General features: G+C 38.4%; 2 protein-coding genes across 2 annotated transcripts; both read left to right on the forward strand.

Moving 5' to 3' along the window:
• The first annotated feature begins 680 nt into the window (after nt 1–680).
• Nucleotides 681–19,519, forward strand: gek (serine/threonine-protein kinase gek). The gene is made up of 27 exons (XM_014354043.2): nt 681–1,423; nt 4,706–4,900; nt 5,009–5,188; nt 5,283–5,554; nt 5,651–5,950; nt 6,035–6,178; nt 6,268–6,390; nt 6,471–6,679; nt 6,745–6,959; nt 7,052–7,667; nt 7,781–8,168; nt 8,245–8,480; nt 8,569–8,675; nt 13,227–13,390; nt 13,460–13,718; nt 13,812–14,095; nt 14,514–14,657; nt 14,818–14,959; nt 15,049–15,290; nt 15,373–15,553; nt 15,664–15,852; nt 15,935–16,120; nt 16,207–16,388; nt 16,475–16,579; nt 16,754–16,877; nt 17,070–17,227; nt 17,311–19,519. Exons 2-27 carry the CDS (start codon nt 4,771–4,773, stop codon nt 17,422–17,424), a joined length of 5,394 nt encoding a protein of 1,797 aa, XP_014209529.2. The 5' UTR covers nt 681–1,423; nt 4,706–4,770; the 3' UTR covers nt 17,425–19,519.
• On the forward strand, nt 10,762–11,697 carry LOC149375331 (uncharacterized). The gene is made up of 3 exons (XM_089588459.1): nt 10,762–10,859; nt 11,075–11,535; nt 11,579–11,697. Exons 1-3 carry the CDS (start codon nt 10,762–10,764, stop codon nt 11,695–11,697), a joined length of 678 nt encoding a protein of 225 aa, XP_089444585.1.
• Nucleotides 19,520–19,770: the final 251 nt, after the last annotated feature.

Genomic DNA, 19,770 nt, shown 5'->3' on the forward strand with positions numbered 1-19,770 from the left:
ATTCGCGCGTTCGTTACGCGTATCGACAACCGATAATGTTACTAACGTGCAGTTTACTTGCTGCCAGTATAGTACTGTTAGTCGATTGTGAAGTGTTTAGAGCTCATGTTTGTCTGAAATTTGTTCAAAGAGCATATTATTTAATACAAAAATACATGTATTGGATGATAAAAAGTAAGTAATGTGAGTATGACGAAAGTGTTTACTAAAGTATATGGTATAAGTAGTGCAACACTGTATACTATAATATACAATATACTTCTTCAAGTGTTTTGTATTAGGTGCTGAAAAATAGTTAAGAGCACACACAAAGGACGGGATACTTGAAAAAGTTATCATATCGTATATACTTAAAACAAAGGTGTACAAACTATGAACGTGTAAAGAGAAGAAAAATAAAGATCGGATCCTCTCTTTTCTAGTATTGTTACTTCCTTCCGCCAAGATCTATAGTGTTGCAGTTACAGTCCTATGAACCAGGATGTAACGTGGATCGATGTACAAATAGACCCAGGACTAGAGGAAGAGGTCCATTCCAGGACCTAGGTAGTAGGACCTAGGAGCGGTGTGTAAGAGAAAGAGGAAAACGCAAAAGCGCATACTCGAGCATACAAGCACATAGAATAGACAATGTAGCAGTGTCCGTGTGGAGGAGTGGAGAGGTGGAGTCGTGGGTCGTGGGTCGTCGTGGAGCTGTGCAAGGGAGTGAGCGTGAGTGTGAACACAGCAGCGGTCGTGGCGGCGACAAGACGACGACGACGTCGAAGGAACGGCGGGTGGCGCAAGCCGTGATACCCTGCATATACATGTATACACAGTAGTCATGGACTGGGAAATCAGCAGCAACGAGACCCCTCGCGAGGTCCACCGCGGAGGAGCGTGACTCACGAGAACGACGTGGGGGATTACGGGATGGCAAGTACGTGTTGTACCTATATCTAACAGACGAGACGCAACGAGAAAGCAGCAGCTGCAGATCCCGAGAGTCGAGAGACATCTAAACCCAAATCGTTGCAGTGTGTGTACCGAAGGAGTAAAAGTTTTGATGTAAAGCTACTTCTCGGAGTGCTTATATGGACTAGTTGGAGAAACATGCATCGTCAACGGCACCCGGGGCAGGAGGAGCAGCAGCAACGTTGTGCCGTCCGGATCGTGGAAATAGTTGCTGCTGCAGTTTGCAGCGATGCTGTCATTAACTTGCCAAGGCGCTTTCTTCCTCGACGTATTCAAAAGCAACGAGCCTGCTCCGGTTTTTCCAAACTCAATGATTAAACAGGACCAGCAGATACTTACCAGAAAATCAAGAGATACGAAAAAGTACAAGCCGTTAACCCACGACCCGATACCTACAAAGAGACCTTATTGTCTTTTCCTTCATCATCATCACCGTCGTCGTCATCGTCGTCTGTGCAAAAAATCGAAGGTTCGTCATAGATACGATTTCTCAATGTGTACAATATTTGTATGTGGCCATGTAACAATAATAGCAGATACTTAACAGTCTAGCTGTAGCATGTTGTTTGTTCGTATGGTGTGGGTGTCGGTGTGTGTATATAAATATATGTGTGCCCATAGTTGATACACCCATGTATATTATTTGGACACTGTACATATTGGTTTGACTTGATTTGGTTTTGTTGTGCGTGCACCATAGTCGCATTTACATAGTAAAAAGTAGATAGAACGAATTGTTTTTTATTTTTTGTTTTGTTTTCTCAATTCAACTCTGGTTATCGGTATACCTGTACAAAATATACCGTTGGTGTGTCAGTTGTGAACCTAAAATTGCCTGGCTGGACAAAGACGGCCGTCCAGCCAGCAAGTGGTACGCGCTCGAGGGAGTGCGGGTGGGCAGGAAGGCTGCTGGAGGAAGCGTGTGTGGAAGTAAATGGGGGACACAGAAAATCGAGCGAACGTGCAGCAGATCGTAAACTCGTGGAATGCATGCATGCGCTACGCTGTACACGCTGATGTATAGGTACCTACTTATACATACATCTAAATACAAACGTATGTGCCCAACTATAAAAAAGTAGATGCATGCTAATGCTACGTGATGCATGTATGGTAGTCGTACACATATCTGCGTCTCTCGATCGTTTTTCTTACACCTCAACTTACAATCCAGCTTCGTTAGTTTTTTACATTTATTTTCCGGCTTTCCCCCCTGTGTACGCGATCATTTTCCAATCCAAGCAGCCAAAAAATACAACTTCCGACCCGAGGGAGCTGTAATTATGCGTACCAAAGAAGCGACGCGTACAATACAGCATCAGGCGTGTATTAAACTTTTCGCACGAAGCTCGTCCGGCAAACCCAGAGATGCGCGCTACTTGTATATAAACGTAAATAAGCGCACAGAGGAGCCTTTTGCCCCCTTGTCGCGAATTTGCATTACGTAAACTGCACCTCTGCTCTTTCTCTCGACTGTCTCGCTGGTCGTGCTTTTTTCCCCGTCGGACCTTTTGGCGTTCCTGGCGCGGAACAGCACTAAACGTCAGCCCTGCATCGTGCGCTCATAGACTCCCAAAGAGTTAAACATAGAGAGATGTTTTGCCGTCTTTCCTTTTTTTTTTTTTTTTTTTTTTCGATCACTCGTAGCTCCTTTGGACTACAACGAGCTAATTTTAATCGTCGGTTCATCATGCAACATTAGTACACCGCCAGCAGCCCTATGACATCCCGGAGCTAGCGTGCAAAAAATATATACTTATAGGCTGCACGCTCTCGTCGCCCTCCAAAATGTTGCAAGTGGTATAGTATAACAAGTAATGAGCTCTATATGTCTTGGCACAGTTGCTCCTCACGCTCCGGCTTTTCTCTCGAATTATGTGTGTATATAGGTACATAAATATACATATATGCATTCCACATCGGTATACCGAATTTAAATATTGGCTGGCTGGCATGTAAAATTTGTTCAAGCATCAACAGAGTATGATTATTTTTCTTCTTTTCCCGTGAGAATTTTTCTCGTATTCTGTTTTAAAGCTATACCCCTGTGAGAAGGTTTTCCTCTCGACCGATTTCTTTATCCTGTACATGTACAACGTACACCCTCATCTGGTCCATCGTGATTTATGCAGTACGTGAAATCGCGAGTCTGTGCAATATACTTATGGGGGGGAGGGGAGGGGGGTAAATTATACGTATGTATAAATTTATTAGAGATATAATGAGTATCCGCGCACGCGGTAGTACACATTGTACGAAAGAGAGAAAAGAATAAGTATAAGCGCATGAAAGGCAGCGGTGTGTTGAGAAGTAGGAGGAGGTGGTGGAGGCAGAGGGAGGAGAACCCACCGAGGCGGCAGCAGCAGCAGGAGTCGAGAGCTTATGCTTATATATATATATATATGCTCTCGAACGGGTACTCTATTTTTGTCTTCACCGTCGTCGGCGTCGGCGTCTCTCTTTCTTTCTCTCCTCCTCGGTCCTCCTCCTTATACCTATATCTCTGTCCTCCAATCTGTCTATCTTGTACTCTCGCAAGACTCCTGGACCTCCGAGAACTCTACGCGTGTGCCATTGCCTCCTTTTTCTATTTTTTTTTCTCTATTTTTTTTTTTTTTTTTCAAGCTCGAAAGGAAAACCTTCATTTGCATTCCGCTCAATTTTTTTCTCTCTCTCTCTCTCTCTCTCTCTCTCTCGTTTCTCCACGTTCGTATCATCGAATATACGCTATATTTATCTCTTCTCGTTCATCCGCGATGATCGACCGATCTGTTACTCGAAGTAGCAAGTCCTTACTGTACTGCTCCGTGTAGCACTGATTTTGGTTTTTTTTCTTTTTTTTTTCCTCAAAATCTCTACATTACCTACTAGTTGACATTCGGAAATTGGGTGTTGTTTTTTTTCCTCCAAAAACAATAAAGTACAGAGTTACGCGTATGTGTATTATATTATATTATGTTATGTTATCAGTGCACTCCTACTTACGGGTCGACCATGCCAACAAGATTTTGAAGAGTTTGGCTTTGGCCTTGGCTATAATACCTACTTCTCCACCAAGACTCTTCGGGTCGCATTTATTTATATAAGTCTGTTCTTGGAGTCGGGGATAGAGAGAGAGAGAGAGAGAGGGTAGCTACATAGGTATTATCTTTATATCGCGCTAGTGGGGCTCTTGATTAAAAAACGAAGAAAAATATATCATTAACTTACACGGTAGTGGTGTGTGCACGTTTTTCTTGATGTACTGCGTTTCAGTTGTTAAGTATACGTTGAGTAGTCTTTTTTTTTTTTTTAATTCAATACCGCTAGTACTTATATTTTAATTGGTTATATGTCATCACTGCACTGACGTGTTCATATAGTTGAATTTGTTTGTTTACTACATAATAATGGTATAATTACACGACCTGCGCATGCATGGGTTGACGGAAAAATAAAATATCGAGGATCATCAATTTGTGTTGGGCGTTAAATCGTCGATATTGTTTAAAACTTTGAAAATATTCAAACAAAATACTCCCGAGCTGACTTATCCCTCTCGTGTTTTCGTCAGAAATAATTCTAATTATACTTGGGAAACAAGAAAAAACAAAAATTTTATTTTAAGAAACTGAAGAAATTCCTGCGCTAATGATATTTATATCGAATAGCAGGTTTTATTACATTCAAGACTAATGATTATCGCAGCGATACGTATAGATAAAAAAGAAAAAAAAAAAAACATTCAATTTCCTGTGTCAATGTGTTATAGGTTGGTGCGGACTATAGTGATGAATCGGTGGTCTGATAAAGAAACGTCACTTACATCGGGAAACGATGGAAATCTCAACGAACGAATCTGTTGAAAAAACAACCAACAACAGCCAAGACAACATTATGGCAGACTCGCTACAGCATTACAGGCATCCGCCGCCCGACATCATGCCCAAAGGACTAGTTAATAATGGTAATCGTTACTTTTTTTACGCTCCTCGTTTACTTGGCACCAACCAAGTATCAATCGTTTCAAAAAATATATATATGTATATATATATATGTATCGTTGACGTTTCAGGGGTAGCTGGACGGCTGCGCCAGTTGGAAGCTTTGTTCGCCGGTGGTCCAGTGCAGGGCGGAAGAATGGGTCACAGTTTCTCTATCGAGACGCTCATCGACATTTTGTTAGTTTTGTACGACGAGTGCTGCAATTCCTCATTGAGGCGGGAAAAAACCGTTTCTGATTTCATTGAATTTGGTAATATTTCTTGACAGCTAAAATTGCTTTTTACAACCACGCCCCAAGATACTTTGGATTCATGCATTGTTTTTCTTTGATCGATTGGTTACAGTGAAGCCCGTGGCCACGTGTATAAAGAATCTGCAGTTATCTCGCGAGGACTTTGAAATCGTCAAGGTCATTGGGAGAGGTGCCTTCGGCGAAGTGTGCGTTGTGAGAATGCGCGGCTCCGACAAAGTCTTTGCGATGAAGATTTTAAACAAGTGGGAGATGCTGAAGCGCGCCGAGACGGCTTGTTTCAGAGAAGAGCGCGATGTTTTAGTTTACGGTGACAGAAGATGGATAACGAATCTTCATTATGCCTTTCAGGATGACAATAATTTGGTTAGTTGTGTTTTATTTGATTTACTCATTCCAACGGTATACCAATACAGTAACGCCATTATTTACATTTCATTCTGTATGGCTTTGTAACAACAGTACCTGGTTATGGATTACTACTGCGGTGGTGACTTGTTAACTTTGCTCAGCAAGTTCGAAGACAGGCTTCCCGAAGATATGGCTCGTTTTTACATAGCTGAGATGGTGCTCGCCATTGGCTCCATACACGATTTGCGGTATGTGCACAGGGACATTAAGCCCGATAACGTTTTGTTGGACGCCAATGGACATATACGCTTAGCTGATTTTGGATCTTGCCTTCGTTTATTCGAAGACGGAACAGTGCAAAGTAATGTGGCTGTTGGTACTCCGGACTACATATCTCCTGAAATTCTTAGAGTAAGTTTTAGAGAAACTTTCAAAATCATTTAAAACTGATCCAATTATTTACTTGTGAATTGATATACTTTTTTTTTTCTCAAGGCAATGGAGGATGGTCAAGGAAGGTACGGTCCTGAGTGTGATTGGTGGTCTTTAGGAGTTTGTATGTATGAAATGCTTTATGGTGAAACTCCGTTTTATGCTGAATCTCTAGTCGAAACATATGGCAAAATTATGAATCATAAGGTAAGGTTACCATTAGTAATGTTACATTGCAAAATCAGATTGTTATTTTTGACTCTTCAAACTATTATTGATGTTTGTACAACTTTTAGAATTGCTTTGACTTTCCAACGGATGATATATACGACGTTTCCGAAGAGGCTAAAGATCTGATGCGAAAACTGATCTGCAGTTCTGAATTTAGATTAGGACAAAACGGAATTGAAGATTTTAAAGTAAGCTTCACTATTTTAATTCTTTATTATAGTTATATTCGCTTAACATTCGATTTAATTGTTCATGTCTCTTTGTTTAGAAACATCCTTGGTTTGAAGGAGCCAACTGGGACACCGTAAGGGATAGTACCGCACCTTATATTCCCGAAGTATCTTCACCCACGGACACCTCGAATTTCGACGTTGACGATAACGATGTTCGCAGTTCCGACGCAGTACCGCCCGCTGCCAATTCTGCCTTTTCCGCTTTACACCTACCATTTGTTGGATTTAGCTTTACTCAAGGAAGGTTTGTATCATGTTACACTAACGTTTTAAGCGATCAAACTTACATTTTTATTAATTAAATTTTAGTTGCATATCGGATCTAAGTACTTTGCCGAGTTATACACAAAAAGACAAAAATTTGAAGATGCTCGAAGAGGAAAATGCTCAGTTGGCGCAAATGGTTTCCGAATTGAAAAATCAAGCCAACATCACTCGTGCGTCACCTACTGTATCGCCCGATTCCAACAATGCCACTAGGAAGCTTCAAGACGAAATCAATACACTGACGAAACGAAATTGCGGTATGAAGTCACTTTTTGCTTTTAACCAATGGTTTTAAATTAAATGTGACTAGTAGTCTATTTCTTTTTCTATTAATTTTTTTTTTCCTTAGAACTCGAATCTCAGTTAAAAAATTTAGAAGTACCTCGAGAACTACGTGCGATAGAAGGTGGTGATATGACAAAAATACGCGAGCTTGAAAAATTGGTGCGTACTTTGCGTGTTGAAAAAGATGAAGCTCTTAAAGATAAACTGGATGCCTTTGAGAGATTGAAGCTTCAGGAGAAAGAGCTCAAAGACGCGCTAAGTCAGAGGAAATTAGCCATGGAAGAGTACACAGAGGTGACAGACAAATTGTCGGAGCTCCGTCAGCAAAAGCAAAAATTAACGCGGCAAGTGCGCGACAAGGAGGAGGAGTTAGAGGTAGCAATGCAAAAGGTCGACAGTTTGCGACACGATATTCGCAAGGCCGAGAAGCTGCGCAGAGAACTCGAAGGCAGAGTCGAAGAAGCCATGGCAGAAACAAGCAAAGAACGCAAGTTACGAGAGCGTAGCGAGGAGTACTGCAAACAAATGCAAGAGGAGGCGGAAAAAATAAGACAGCGCTCCATAGGCAACGATGCCAGTGCTAACCACGCCCTTGCAACCCAGGAAATAAACCGGCTAAAGGCTGAAGTGGAAAAACTCGAAGTCCAATACAATGAGAATCTCAGCCAACAGCAGAGCAGGTAATACATCAACATTTTTTTCTCTACATATAATATATTAATCTTCTCACATGCCGTAGCCGTCATTTACTTGACTTGTTTTTTTCTTTCTTTTTTTCCTTTATCCGACATAGGTTTAACATAGAAGTACGCAGCCTGCAAGAACAGCTTCACGAAGCAGAAACGAGACGAGAATTGCTAGAACGAGATGTACTGATAACTAAAGAAAAGCTGGATAATGCGAGGCTGGAAAATATCACCGACAACGAAGAAACTATTAGCGAATTGAGTCGCAGGTACGAGCGAGAAAAAATGATGTTGGTCGAGGAAAACAAGAAGTTAATGTTGGAGCTTGGCTCGGTCACGGACAGCGTTACTCGTATACAAGGCGAGAGGCGCCAGCTTGAGGACGAGTATGAAGAGCTGAGGAACAAAAAAGAAGCGATCGCTCAGTGGGAGGCGCAGATCACGGAAATCATCCAATGGGTCTCCGATGAAAAAGATGCTCGAGGATACTTGCAGGTAATGTGGTAGCAAAAACGGTGTTACAGAAAAAACAAAATTTTCTCGGATTCTTCTATTTTTGCGTGCTTTTCAGGCTCTGGCGACAAAAATGACAGAGGAGCTGGAGTTCTTGAAACATTCGGGAGGTGCTGGCGGTGTTGGAGGTGGCTCAACCATAAGCGATAAAAACTGGAGAAATCGACGCTCGCAAAAGCTTGAAAAAATGGAACTGCTTAATTTGCAAAGTTCGCTGCAAAGTGAAATTCAAGCTAAACAAGCCATATCTGAAGAATTGACCAAAACGCGTTCAGATCTCATAGCAGCGCAAAAGTATGATTGACATCATCATAAAATTGTTAATCGTAGTAACATGTAGGTAAACATTAATTGTTATTTTTTTTTTTTTTATATATTAAAGGGAGCTACGAGATTTCCGGCAACGTTTGGATTCAATGTCTCACGAAATGAAGCGCAAGGAAATACAAGTTAAAGAACTTCAGAGCCGCCTAGATTCCGGGGAAGGCTGTAAGTACCCACAAATTGACAGTACTAGCAGCAATGAAAATCCTTCAGTCGTAGTACGATCCCAGTCATACAGAAAATTTATATCCATAGTAGTTGTACAAGCTGCAATTTTTCACTCTGTTTTAGTTGTATGTAAGCACTTTAAAGTATGTCATGGGTTGTTTAGACAGTAATTGCCGATAAGAATGGTGATTGTAAAATTTGTTTTTGATCAAATTTTTTTCTTAATTTTTATTTGTGGTTATTTTTACGTATATATTTTATACATATTTTTTTGAAAAAACATTATAGAAAATTACGACTACATTTTTTAATGTGATTACAAGTTCTGAATGATTTTCTATTTTGTAACTAGTCAATTGTCATTTTCATAAAAAAAACGTATGAAATTTTTTACACTTGCTGGTTTTGTCTGTGTAGTAGTTTAAATGTCTCGTATTCACCTTTTACTTTATTTAAAGAAAATACGTACTTTATACTTATTTACTACACGTTGTTATGCGTCTGAAGGAGTGTAACAATTTCGATTAACATGTTCTTCCTTTGTTGATAATTCTAAATATTATGTTTCACCCGTCTTTGTTAATACTATTTGTCTGTTGCCTTTCTTCACTTCCTAGTTATAATGAACAATTAATCTGAATTCTAAACATGTACTCGAAATTTTACATTTCTTTTGTGTAATCTTCACCCAATGATTTTTTTATTTTATTTTATTTTGTTGATGTAGTAACGCAAGATCGCGCATGTGTACATTTTTACTGCTTATAGTATCTGTGGTATATCTAAATCTATCAAATTAATAAATATTCTTTTATTTAAAAAATTCATTCTCAAATTTTTCCAGCAATCTATAAAAACTTTATCAATGGGCATGCTATCATTTATATTCTTACAATGTCGTTTAAAATCAAACTATACCATTTTTTTTATTAAGAGAGCAGCTGTTGAAAGAGTACTTATCAGGATAAAAAGAAAACTTGAACGTTGGTTTATAGGGTCAAGCATGTACATTTAGAAATGGACGTCGAACACATTCCAAACTTCACAAATTCTACAAAAATTACGATTTATAAGTTGCGCACGTAACAAACGATGGACACAACGATGGTTCTGACTTCGTGTATGAGGTTGTAATGATGGCAATGTCAACATATGCACATTAATCGTAAAGAAAATTTCTCTGATACGTGTTTTCTATTATTATTATTTTTTTTTTGCGATAAGAAATCGTACTTAACAATTACATGTTTGCCGTCATTTTCTTTCGTTAACGTATTTTTTTTTTTTTTTTTTTTTTTTTTTTATCAAAGATGTATTTAAACAGAGAAATTTTCGCTCAGGGAAATTTTAACAAGCTTGGTTGAAGTTATTTACATCGCGAACTCATTCAATTAACTTGCTGTCGAACTTTCATTATTTACCGTCATCTAAATTTTTATTCTACAATAATTTCCTACTAAAATGAAAAATTTTCTTTTAACTTTCAAATTTACTAGTGATTAAAAATTTTAACTTTTGAACTCAGGAGACATTAGTATCCAAAATAATTCATCATGCTTTTCTTAGAAATTTAATGCTTCTTTAACAATTTTTTTTTTTGTATTTTTTACTAAATATAATAACGAAATTAACAAGAATATCAGCTAGGCAGCTAGTTTTTTTTTTTTTTATTAGAGTACATCGAAGCGGATTTTGTTTTTTTTATCTTTTTTTTGTCGCACCTGTATGCAAGAGTTATTGATAAGAATATGAACAGAAAAAAATATAAAGTTTCTCTTGTATCAGGCTCAGATTAAGGGCAATTTTATCAACTTGTTCAACTTGTTCATTCATGAAGTTTTTTTACATAAAGATATGTAGATAGAGCTCAGTCCTAAGCTTGTAAATTTTTGCGAGGTATAGGAAAAAAGGGAAAAGTTACGTACACCAAAAACCAATCGACGAGAAATTCTTTTTCCAAGAGATAATTTGATATCGTTAGCTTGACATAGTCAAGACTATCGAAAGCAAAGGGAGAGAAAAAAAGTGATGACAGGTTGCGAGTTGCGAGGGTAAAATTGTCAATCGACGAGGTGTCCGAGCTATGCTGACGGAAGAAGTGATGCGCAAACAAGCGAGTCCCAATCAATCAGACCATCACCACAACCATCACCACTCGATCAAATTAAACTTCATTCAACCGTTATATAATATACTTAAACGTATATAAATGTCGACATATATACTTACCCACGAGCAGTTAAAAAAAAAAGTTTAAAAAAAAAAAAAAAAAAAAAAAACCCAGAACAAGAACGCGAGACCACAACGCAGCACAATCAAACCAACACGCAGCAAAGTAAGCCAGACTGAAATAAAGAGCGTCCTGGTTTTTGCTTGGTCCAATTCTCATTTTCTAGACTGCAAAGTGCCACTGTTTATTGGCGTAACGGGCTGCGTCTGGGGCCTCTTGTTGCTCATCATCAAACTGTATTTGTGACAGCCGGCCAGCAGCTGGGCCGCGTCCGCTGCAGCAGCATCGTCGTCGGGGCTGGCCGCACTGCTACAACCAACAACAATGGCAGCAGCAGCGGGCAACTACAACAACAACAACAACAACAACAAGAACAAGAACAACGACGATCCCAGTACAACTACTACCGTAACAAGAATAGCAGTAACAACAACAACAACAACACCAACGGACAGGGGCAGCAGATGGCCTGCAGGCGCGTTCTCGTCGTGCAGGGCCGGGTGCCCGGTGTGATGCAACTAGGGCCGCCCGTTGGGACTCGCGGGCCCACCAGCAGCAGCGTTAGTCGCTTCCTGATGCCCTGTGGGCTAGCTGCTGCTGCCGGCTGCCGCCGACTCTCGTCACCCGGTAAAACCTCCTTGGCGGGGCAAGACTTCTGCATCTGCGCCAGCCATTCCCATCCTGTCCCGCATGGCAGCCCCCTCGATGATTGCTGCTACCTGTTACTGCTGGTGTTACGTCGTCGTCGTCGTCGTCGCCGCCAAGATTGACATGGATGATTGTGATTGATGACGATGCCAATGTACCACCTATATACACTCACCTACATTGCACAGTACAAGCCCAACCACCAGCAGCTGACAGTATATAAGCTCCACCACTTTTTGTTTCTTCCCGTGCAGAGTGTGTGCAGTCGGCTGGCGTGAGAATCTCCAGTCCTGATGGGGCAGCAGTTAATTCAGTTCTTTCGGTCAGTCATCGCTTGCAGTTATGTACCTAATTGTTGCTACTGATGCTGATGCTGCTGCTGCTGCTGCTGCTATACTGCTGGTCCCTGTCTGTCTCGAAATCATTATTACTCCCCCGATAGACGATCGGCTGTTCGGTTACCCCCACGACTTACACGTTATTCGCGAAATATTAAGATTTTCAACATCTAATTTGACAATCCTTACCATGCCGTCTTCTCCTTTTGTTTTTCTTCCTTTTCGCGTGCAGTTTCATAAATCCTTCTCAATTCCCGGCTAAATTTTTTTGCGTTGTGGTTTGCTATTGTCCTGCACCTACGTCAATGAACCAATGTTTGTTTCTTCGTATGGAAAAATTGTTGTTGATTATCAGAGATAATCACCTGTTAACGGGTCACAAACAAATAATACTACTACGTTCGTGATAAAGTGCTATTGAAAATCGTCCCCCGATTCGCTCGGTCAAACTAAAAATAAGTGTTATATTATATTTTTCATCATTGCAACTTTTACTTCACATGTAACAGAAATACATTACTTGTGTACAATAATGATAATGATAATAAAATTTTGCGTGCAGTGTATAACGTTTTCCAGAGTGGATTTGACATTTGTTTTTGCATGCAGCTCTTGCCTGTGTAATGATAAGCGATTGGTTTCATCTTTTGCAGCTGACCGATTTGTGATGGAAATTTGAATGGCAATAGTTTGGTCAAACCAGAAAAATCGATATAAAATGTTTTTTCTCTGGCAATGATAAATAATACGCACGATTTGTGAACAAGACATGAGTATTCTCGTGACCGCCAGATATTTGTACCTGACTTTTTTTTCCTGATTTTGTGAACGACTAGTTTGTAGTGCACTCGCTCTTAAATCGATCGATCGATTGAGATATTCTTACCTGTATGTGTTGGGCAAGAAATAATTTATTACAATGTGATTAAAACATATGCTGCTCGATAACACTTGTAGCGAATAATCGAACAATTTGCGCACGCTCGCGGGGTTAATGAATACTTGTGAGGCGTAAAGTTGGGAAGAAAAAGAAAAAAAAAAAAAAAAAAAAAAAAAAAAAAGAATTAAAAAGTGACATGGCGTTGGACCCCATGTGTGCATACATATTGTAAATTGAGAAGTAAGGGTTGTTTGACTAATAACAGCGATTGATGAGCTCTTTAACTATACTGTTTTCCTCTTTATCTTGTGAATCACGGAGTTTGTGGTTTTCTAACAAATCTTAAACCTTTTGTGGCGATTTCTGAGAGATACCCACCCTCCTGCGGAGGGAGAGCCCGACGAACAGGACCACGTTTGAATAACGAAACCGCGTTTGTCTTTGCATTTCAGTTCTGGAGAGGCCGACCTCGCAGATGTCCTATCTCGAGCACTTTCTCAAAGAGACGGCGGGCAACGCGCGCCACGGCAGCGTCGACAGCGTCGAGGGCGACATCGAGGACAACCGCGCGCCCAGCATCACCAGCAGCAAGAGCAACCTATCGGATTTCAGCATCGTGAGTACTATGATCGATGATCGGCCGATCAAACGAAAATTGATGATTCATTGGTGTTTCTCGTTACAGGATCCTACGTCTCCGCTGTCGCACGAGCTCCTGAACAAGTCGTCGGCACTTTCGCAAGGCCACATCAGCCTGCAGCCCAAGCCCAAGTCGCACCAGTTCCTCGTGCGCACCTTCTCCGGGCCAAACAAGTGCAACCACTGCACCTCCCTCATGGTGGGTGTCATCAGGCAAGGCGTCGTTTGCGAAGTTTGCGGTTTCGCGTGCCACGTCCAGTGCTGCGACAAGGTGCCCTCGGTCTGTCCGGTTCCTCACGACCAAAGTAATCATCTATAAACCCTGACGATATCATTTTTTTTACTCATTGGTGACGATGATGATGGTAATACGAACGCGTTTCTTTTGTTTCGTCCAGCGAAACGGCCGTTGGGCATCGATCCGACCCGAGGCATCGGCACGGCTTACGAGGGCTACGTCAAGGTGCCCAAAATGGGCGGCGTTAAGAAGGGCTGGATTCGCCAGTTCGTCGTCGTCTGTGATTTCAAGTTGTTCCTCTACGATCTCTCCGATCGCAATGCGATACCCTCGGTTTACGTATCGCAGGTGCTCGACATGCGGGACGACGAATTCAACGTCTGTTCGGTTCACGACTCGGACGTTATACATGCCACCAAAAAGGACATACCTTGCATATTCAGGGTGAGTTGTTTTTCATCACCTTCTCATTCTGATTTTTTTTTCCATGAGCTTCGCCAATTGTTGTGTGTTAAGAGAAAACTTGTTCCCATTTCATAAATACTTACTAAAATTTACTCATTCGATAGGTTAATTCACCAAAACTCATATTATTTGCAAGTCGGGCAGGGAATTTTTCATGCATTTGTAACGATACTACTCATCGTTTCTGTTTACTGCGATCGTCTTAATTTTATTTAAAAAATCATTGTTAGAAATTCATAAAGACCATAAATTATTTCCATTAATCCTAAAAGGTATTTTACTCTAATAATGTTCAGAAATCTAAAGTTAAACATTGCAAAAAAAAATTTTTTAAACATTATTGGCTGTAGCTTACCTTTGAACCATTCTGTTACAAATTTTTGTTTGTGTAATACAGATAACAACATCTTTGTTGGAACCACCTGGTGTGCGAAATCACACGTTAATGCTTGCCGACACCGAGAGTGAAAAAGCTAAATGGGTTGTGGCGCTGACTGAACTGCACCGGATTCTAAAGAGGAATAATCTTCCTAATACTACCGTATGATTCATAATTATTTTAATTTTCCGATCATAATGACAATAACAACTAAAAAAAAAAAAATTAATACTTCATGCACATGTACATGTGAAATACTTCTAACCTTATTGAAATACTAATGCTTTTTTCCTTACGTGCTTCTTTTTTTTATTTATTTAAGATTTTCCGTGCAAAAGAACTGTTGGACAATACATTGTCACACATTGTCATTAAAAATGTCCTGTCAGGGGCAATCATCGATCCAGATCGTCTAGTCATTGGTACCGAGGAGGGCTTATTTTGCGTAGATTTAGATAGTAGTGGTAAGTGCCTCTAAACGTAAATTAATCTTATCAAAAAGTTATTACTCGTTTTGAAAGATTACTATAAAAATGGTTCTTCATACCCACAGAAATAGCAAGAGTCGGCGAAGGGAAAAAAATTCATATCATAGAGTATATTCCGGAGGAACAGGTAATCTTTGTACTTAGTGGTAAGCAGCGGCAGGTGCGTCTAGTACCGGTGCGAGCATTGGACAGCGACGAAGTTGAGTGGATCAAAGTTGCAGAAACAAAGGGCTGCATTACGATCACTACTGGCGTTATGCGTACCAATCCTTTGACATTTTGTGCGTGCGTGGCTATAAAAAAACAGGTAACATTTTTTTTTTCAAGTTTTTGATAGCATTTGCCAAACAATCGCCTGAATTCTGATTATTGTGCGATTGTCATTACAGAATGCTTCTCAAGTCATAATTTTCGAGATCACACGAACCAAGACGCGTCACAAACGCATACGCGATTTGATGCTACCATGTCATGCGCAGACTTTGCAAATCTTGGCAGAAGGACGCCTCTGCGTAGGATATCCTTCGGGATTTTCAATATACAGTATTACAGGCGAGCACCATCCTATTTGTAAGTATTAGGCAAATTGAACTATCTGTTTAATTCTTATTAATTCTTAATATAACAAGAAACGTACTTCAAGGCACATTTAACGATATGTACCTGTGACTTTGTTCCAGCTCTTGTTCATCCGGAAAATGCACTTTTAAATTTATTGACATTTAATGCCTTGGATGCATTTAGATGCATTGAATTACAAAACGGGGAATTTCTACTTGCATTTTATTCGTTAGCAGTTTACGTTGATAGTCAAGGCAGAAAAAGCCGAGACCGAGAAATCATGTATACAGCGTATCCTACAGCAGTCAGTAAGTTGAAATTATTTTTGTAATTTTAAACATTAAAATTTTTATAAATATCTATTGTATGGGCAATATTGTTTAATTTTAGGTTACTACGATGGTTATCTATTGGTTTACAGCGAAACGCATATTGACGTGTTTGATTGTCAATCGGGAGATTGGTTGCAAACACTCAATGTTAAAAGAGCTAAGCCCTTAAATCCATCAGGCTCGCTCACTGTTTGTGTAATCAACGACATGCCACATGTTATATATTTAAGTAATTTACGCCAAGGTAAATTTCCGTGCCGTATGATAATAATATTTGTTAAAATAAAACCATCAACTGAACTTCTTGCGCGATTTACTCATTTATCTTAGGTCAATTGCTCAATCTGTCGACTCTAGATGCAAGTGGTATACCAATGGCCCGACCGCGAAGAAGATTCTCACTAAGAGAAGGAAATCGTGCGGCCCGTCCGACTGACAGACGTTCTAAAATGATTTCTGCTCCTACTAATTTCAATCATATTACTCATATGGGACCTGGAAATGGCATTCAAGTGAGCTAACTTCAAAAAAACTTGAAAATAATCGCAAATTAATACAATTGCTTTGCATGATAATTTTTATTTTCGTTTCTCATTAGATCCAGCGCCTTTTAGACTTACCTACAACTCTCGAAACGGCTGATCAACAGCTCCAACAGCAACATTCAAGTTCACATTTTCTAAGTCAACAACAACAACCACGAGTAAGTATTATTGAGTTATAAGATTTTAAAGATTAATAATTTCTTAATTTGATGTAAAATTCAATAACTGAACTCGATCTTCATGTTTTCCACTTGGTTGAAATTATTAAAGTCAATTTACAAATCTACAATTCAATGAACGAAATTAACCATTTATTAATTTTATCAATACAGATTTATGGTACAGCCGTACAACCTCCGAATAAGCCGGCACCACTGCCTCCTAGACATCCGCCTTCAGATTCCCGACGACTGAGTTCACATGTTACGCGGAATTCTGGTTTTTCACCACATAATGGTAAGAAATCATTTTTAGTGAAAAAAAATTCAATGCATGAATTTCAAAAATTTACGGGCTTAAAACCCATTGCTGCGATTAACATAATATATATCGACAAAAAAATTGTTAGTCGATAGATTAAACAGCAGTTCAAAAGTTACGTTACCATTGACGTGATTCATTGTACCTTTGTGTTCTTAATTCTACTAGGATCATCATCTTCAAGAAGAGGACCAGCACCACCAAGACCAACAGCTACACCACCTTCATTACCACGAACTCCTGTGGACCAAGTTGATTCAGAATCTTTGCATGTTAGATCGCACACACCTCATTCTCTGGGAAGCATTGCTTCGTTGCAAGATAAGGTAAAAAAACAAATATTCATTTTGGGTGACAAGATATAATTAAAAATTATGTTAATGAATTTTACAATTATTTTAAATGATAGGAGCACGTGTCGGGAGGAAGTCCTCGGCACTCGATAGCTTCCAACAACAGCTCCAATCCGTCAACTCCACCTAGTCCTGCACACGATCATGGCTCGTCATCTTATGACTCCTAATGAAAAACAGACTAAAATAATTCTGGTTCGACGAAGATAATACGACAGCCAGAAAAAGAGTCATCAATATACGTATGCATTTTAAAATGAAATATATACAAATATGTATGTGCATGTACAAACTTCAAAAGAATTATCGAACGATTTGCGAGATAGTAACTTGAGACTTTTAGCTGTGGTAACATTTTCTTAGGGAATCATCATACTTTATATACATCCAATCTTATACCTGAAAAGTTACCAGAAGAATTTTTGACCTTGTATATACAATCTTGATACCTATTTTTAACTAGATAAAATTATAGTTGCAAGTGTGACAAAGATTTTATTATATTGACTATTGTATAGTATAAATATTCAATCGCATATAGACTTACGAAACGTACACTTTCTATATACACGTTCATAGACACGCATATACATATATACACACTAGGGATTAAATGTCTGTACCATTTTTAAGCGTGTCGTGTTTTTTCTATGACATTTTATGTAGAAAAATTATAAAATAAATAATGTGAGACTGGTTTCGCTTATGAACAAATAATATAGCTTTTATGCTTATTAAAGATTCGTTATATTTATTATTCACGAGAAAAATACAATAAATTTGGAAATTTTAAGAATAAAAATTTACTGTACATGCACGTGTATGTACATATTATGTATTTATAAAAATGTATTATTTAATGAAAATTTTTCTGAATCAAAATGTCAGATAGTATTATTTATTGTATACACGCATATACACATGTTAATTTTTTGACTTTTAATTAATATATATGATTGAAATGATTGATAAAAAGAAGTTTTCCTATGTTATAAAAAATTAACTGTACATAAATTGTATTAAAATACGAAAACGTATTAAGAGCAAATATCATATTAATGAATATAGTAAAAACAAAACGATTCAATCGCGATTTATTTATTTATTCTGTTAATTTTTTCGTGTGTGCTTAAGTAAATTTATAAATACGTGAGTAACAAGAATTATGAAAATTCATCTAGATATAAATAGATGAATATGGATGCGATAATAAATAAAGGGAATCGAGAGTAAGTAAAGATTTCCAGTCAAATTACTATTTAGCAATAACTTTAACCGGCTTTATAATGGAAACTGATAGTCTGTTAAGAGTGTTGGTGCTTTAGTGGCTACCATTAAAAAAATGAAAAGAAATCGTAAATGAATGTATATTACAAAGTATAAACAACGATATTAAAAAATGAATTGGTCGCAAAGTTGAAAACTAAACTTGCATACTTTGCCTATGAAACATTTGTGCACTGTCTTCGCCGGCCAAAATTTATTGTATTAATAGAACTAACTTATGTTATATACGTTTTATACAGTCGCATACCTTAATTAACATTGTTATATTTTGATCGAAAGTTTATACCTACATTTATCATACATAATGTGACGCAGATTTCATTGTAAACGTTTCTATTTCTTAAGGGGATTCTAAAGGTCTCCCTTTACCGTAGTGCTTTACCCAAGTTTACTATGTTTGTAAGCCGTGCTTTTAAATTATTTATTTGTAGACAAATTTAGAATAAGCAAAACTCAAGATTACATGCCTTTGAGGTTAGACATTTTTTATTATCATACGAAGTTTATTACGTGAAAGACAAATTTAAAACACCTTGCTCCAAAAATTTATTTTTATTTCGGTGCAAGAATTTTTCAAGTTTCCCCTGACCTATAAACTCCAAACTCTGTGTGATAATAAATAATGTTGCTATCAAGAACTAGTTGATCTTAGGTTTTACTAATTTTGAATATATCTTTAGAAATAATTACAGAAGTACAGTTTACTGATAAAGTACACTCGAGTACACCCCAATGGTAATAGTAAATTTTTAGCATCCCGTTAAACATGCCTTTTTCTTTTACTTTAAGAAAAAAGACAAGTGATAAAATGCATAATTAGTCGTATTATAGTTATTATTTAGATTTTTGTTCTAAGAAAAAAATTTGTATTTCAGAATGTATACAAGAATATTTAATGAGCATGAAAATTTATTAAAATCGTACGTGAGCTGTATTATTAACGAGTCACAAAATAAATTGAAAATTTCATTTCAAGTACACGTAATTGTTTTTATGAGTGATATCAAATTACTTGAAAAGTGTATACAATTGACAATTTTTGCAAACCCTAAATGCGCCCCGGGCATCCCATATTATAGCGGCAAATAGCATTGGAAAGTAGAAAGAGACAGACTATTAATAATATTCGGCAAATCTCATATTGTCCATACTGTCTCAATGGATCAGCTGATGTTTTTCACCGACTCTTCGTTTACTGCTTTGACCATCACGCAGCGCTGAAGTTCACG

Source organism: Copidosoma floridanum, unplaced genomic scaffold (assembly GCF_036245765.1).
Source record: "Copidosoma floridanum isolate Cflo_tuat_1 unplaced genomic scaffold, Cflo_Japanese_pri ptg000007l, whole genome shotgun sequence".
NCBI classification, from domain to species: domain Eukaryota; kingdom Metazoa; phylum Arthropoda; class Insecta; order Hymenoptera; family Encyrtidae; genus Copidosoma; species Copidosoma floridanum.

Excerpts from the sequence above, each read along its gene's own strand:
- LOC149375331 (XM_089588459.1), top strand. The coding sequence starts at position 10,762 with ATGCTGACGGAAGAAGTGATGCGCAAACAAGCGAGTCCCAATCAATCA. Across the intron at positions 10,860-11,074 it reads AAATTAAACTTCATTCAACC|ACTGCAAAGTGCCACTGTTT; the intron begins GTTATATAATAT and ends CTCATTTTCTAG. Across the intron at positions 11,536-11,578 it reads CCGCCGACTCTCGTCACCCG|CCATTCCCATCCTGTCCCGC; the intron begins GTAAAACCTCCT and ends CATCTGCGCCAG.
- gek (XM_014354043.2), top strand. The coding sequence starts at position 4,771 with ATGGAAATCTCAACGAACGAATCTGTTGAAAAAACAACCAACAACAGC. Across the intron at positions 13,719-13,811 it reads TCCGGTTCCTCACGACCAAA|CGAAACGGCCGTTGGGCATC; the intron begins GTAATCATCTAT and ends TGTTTCGTCCAG. Across the intron at positions 14,658-14,817 it reads ATAATCTTCCTAATACTACC|ATTTTCCGTGCAAAAGAACT; the intron begins GTATGATTCATA and ends TATTTATTTAAG.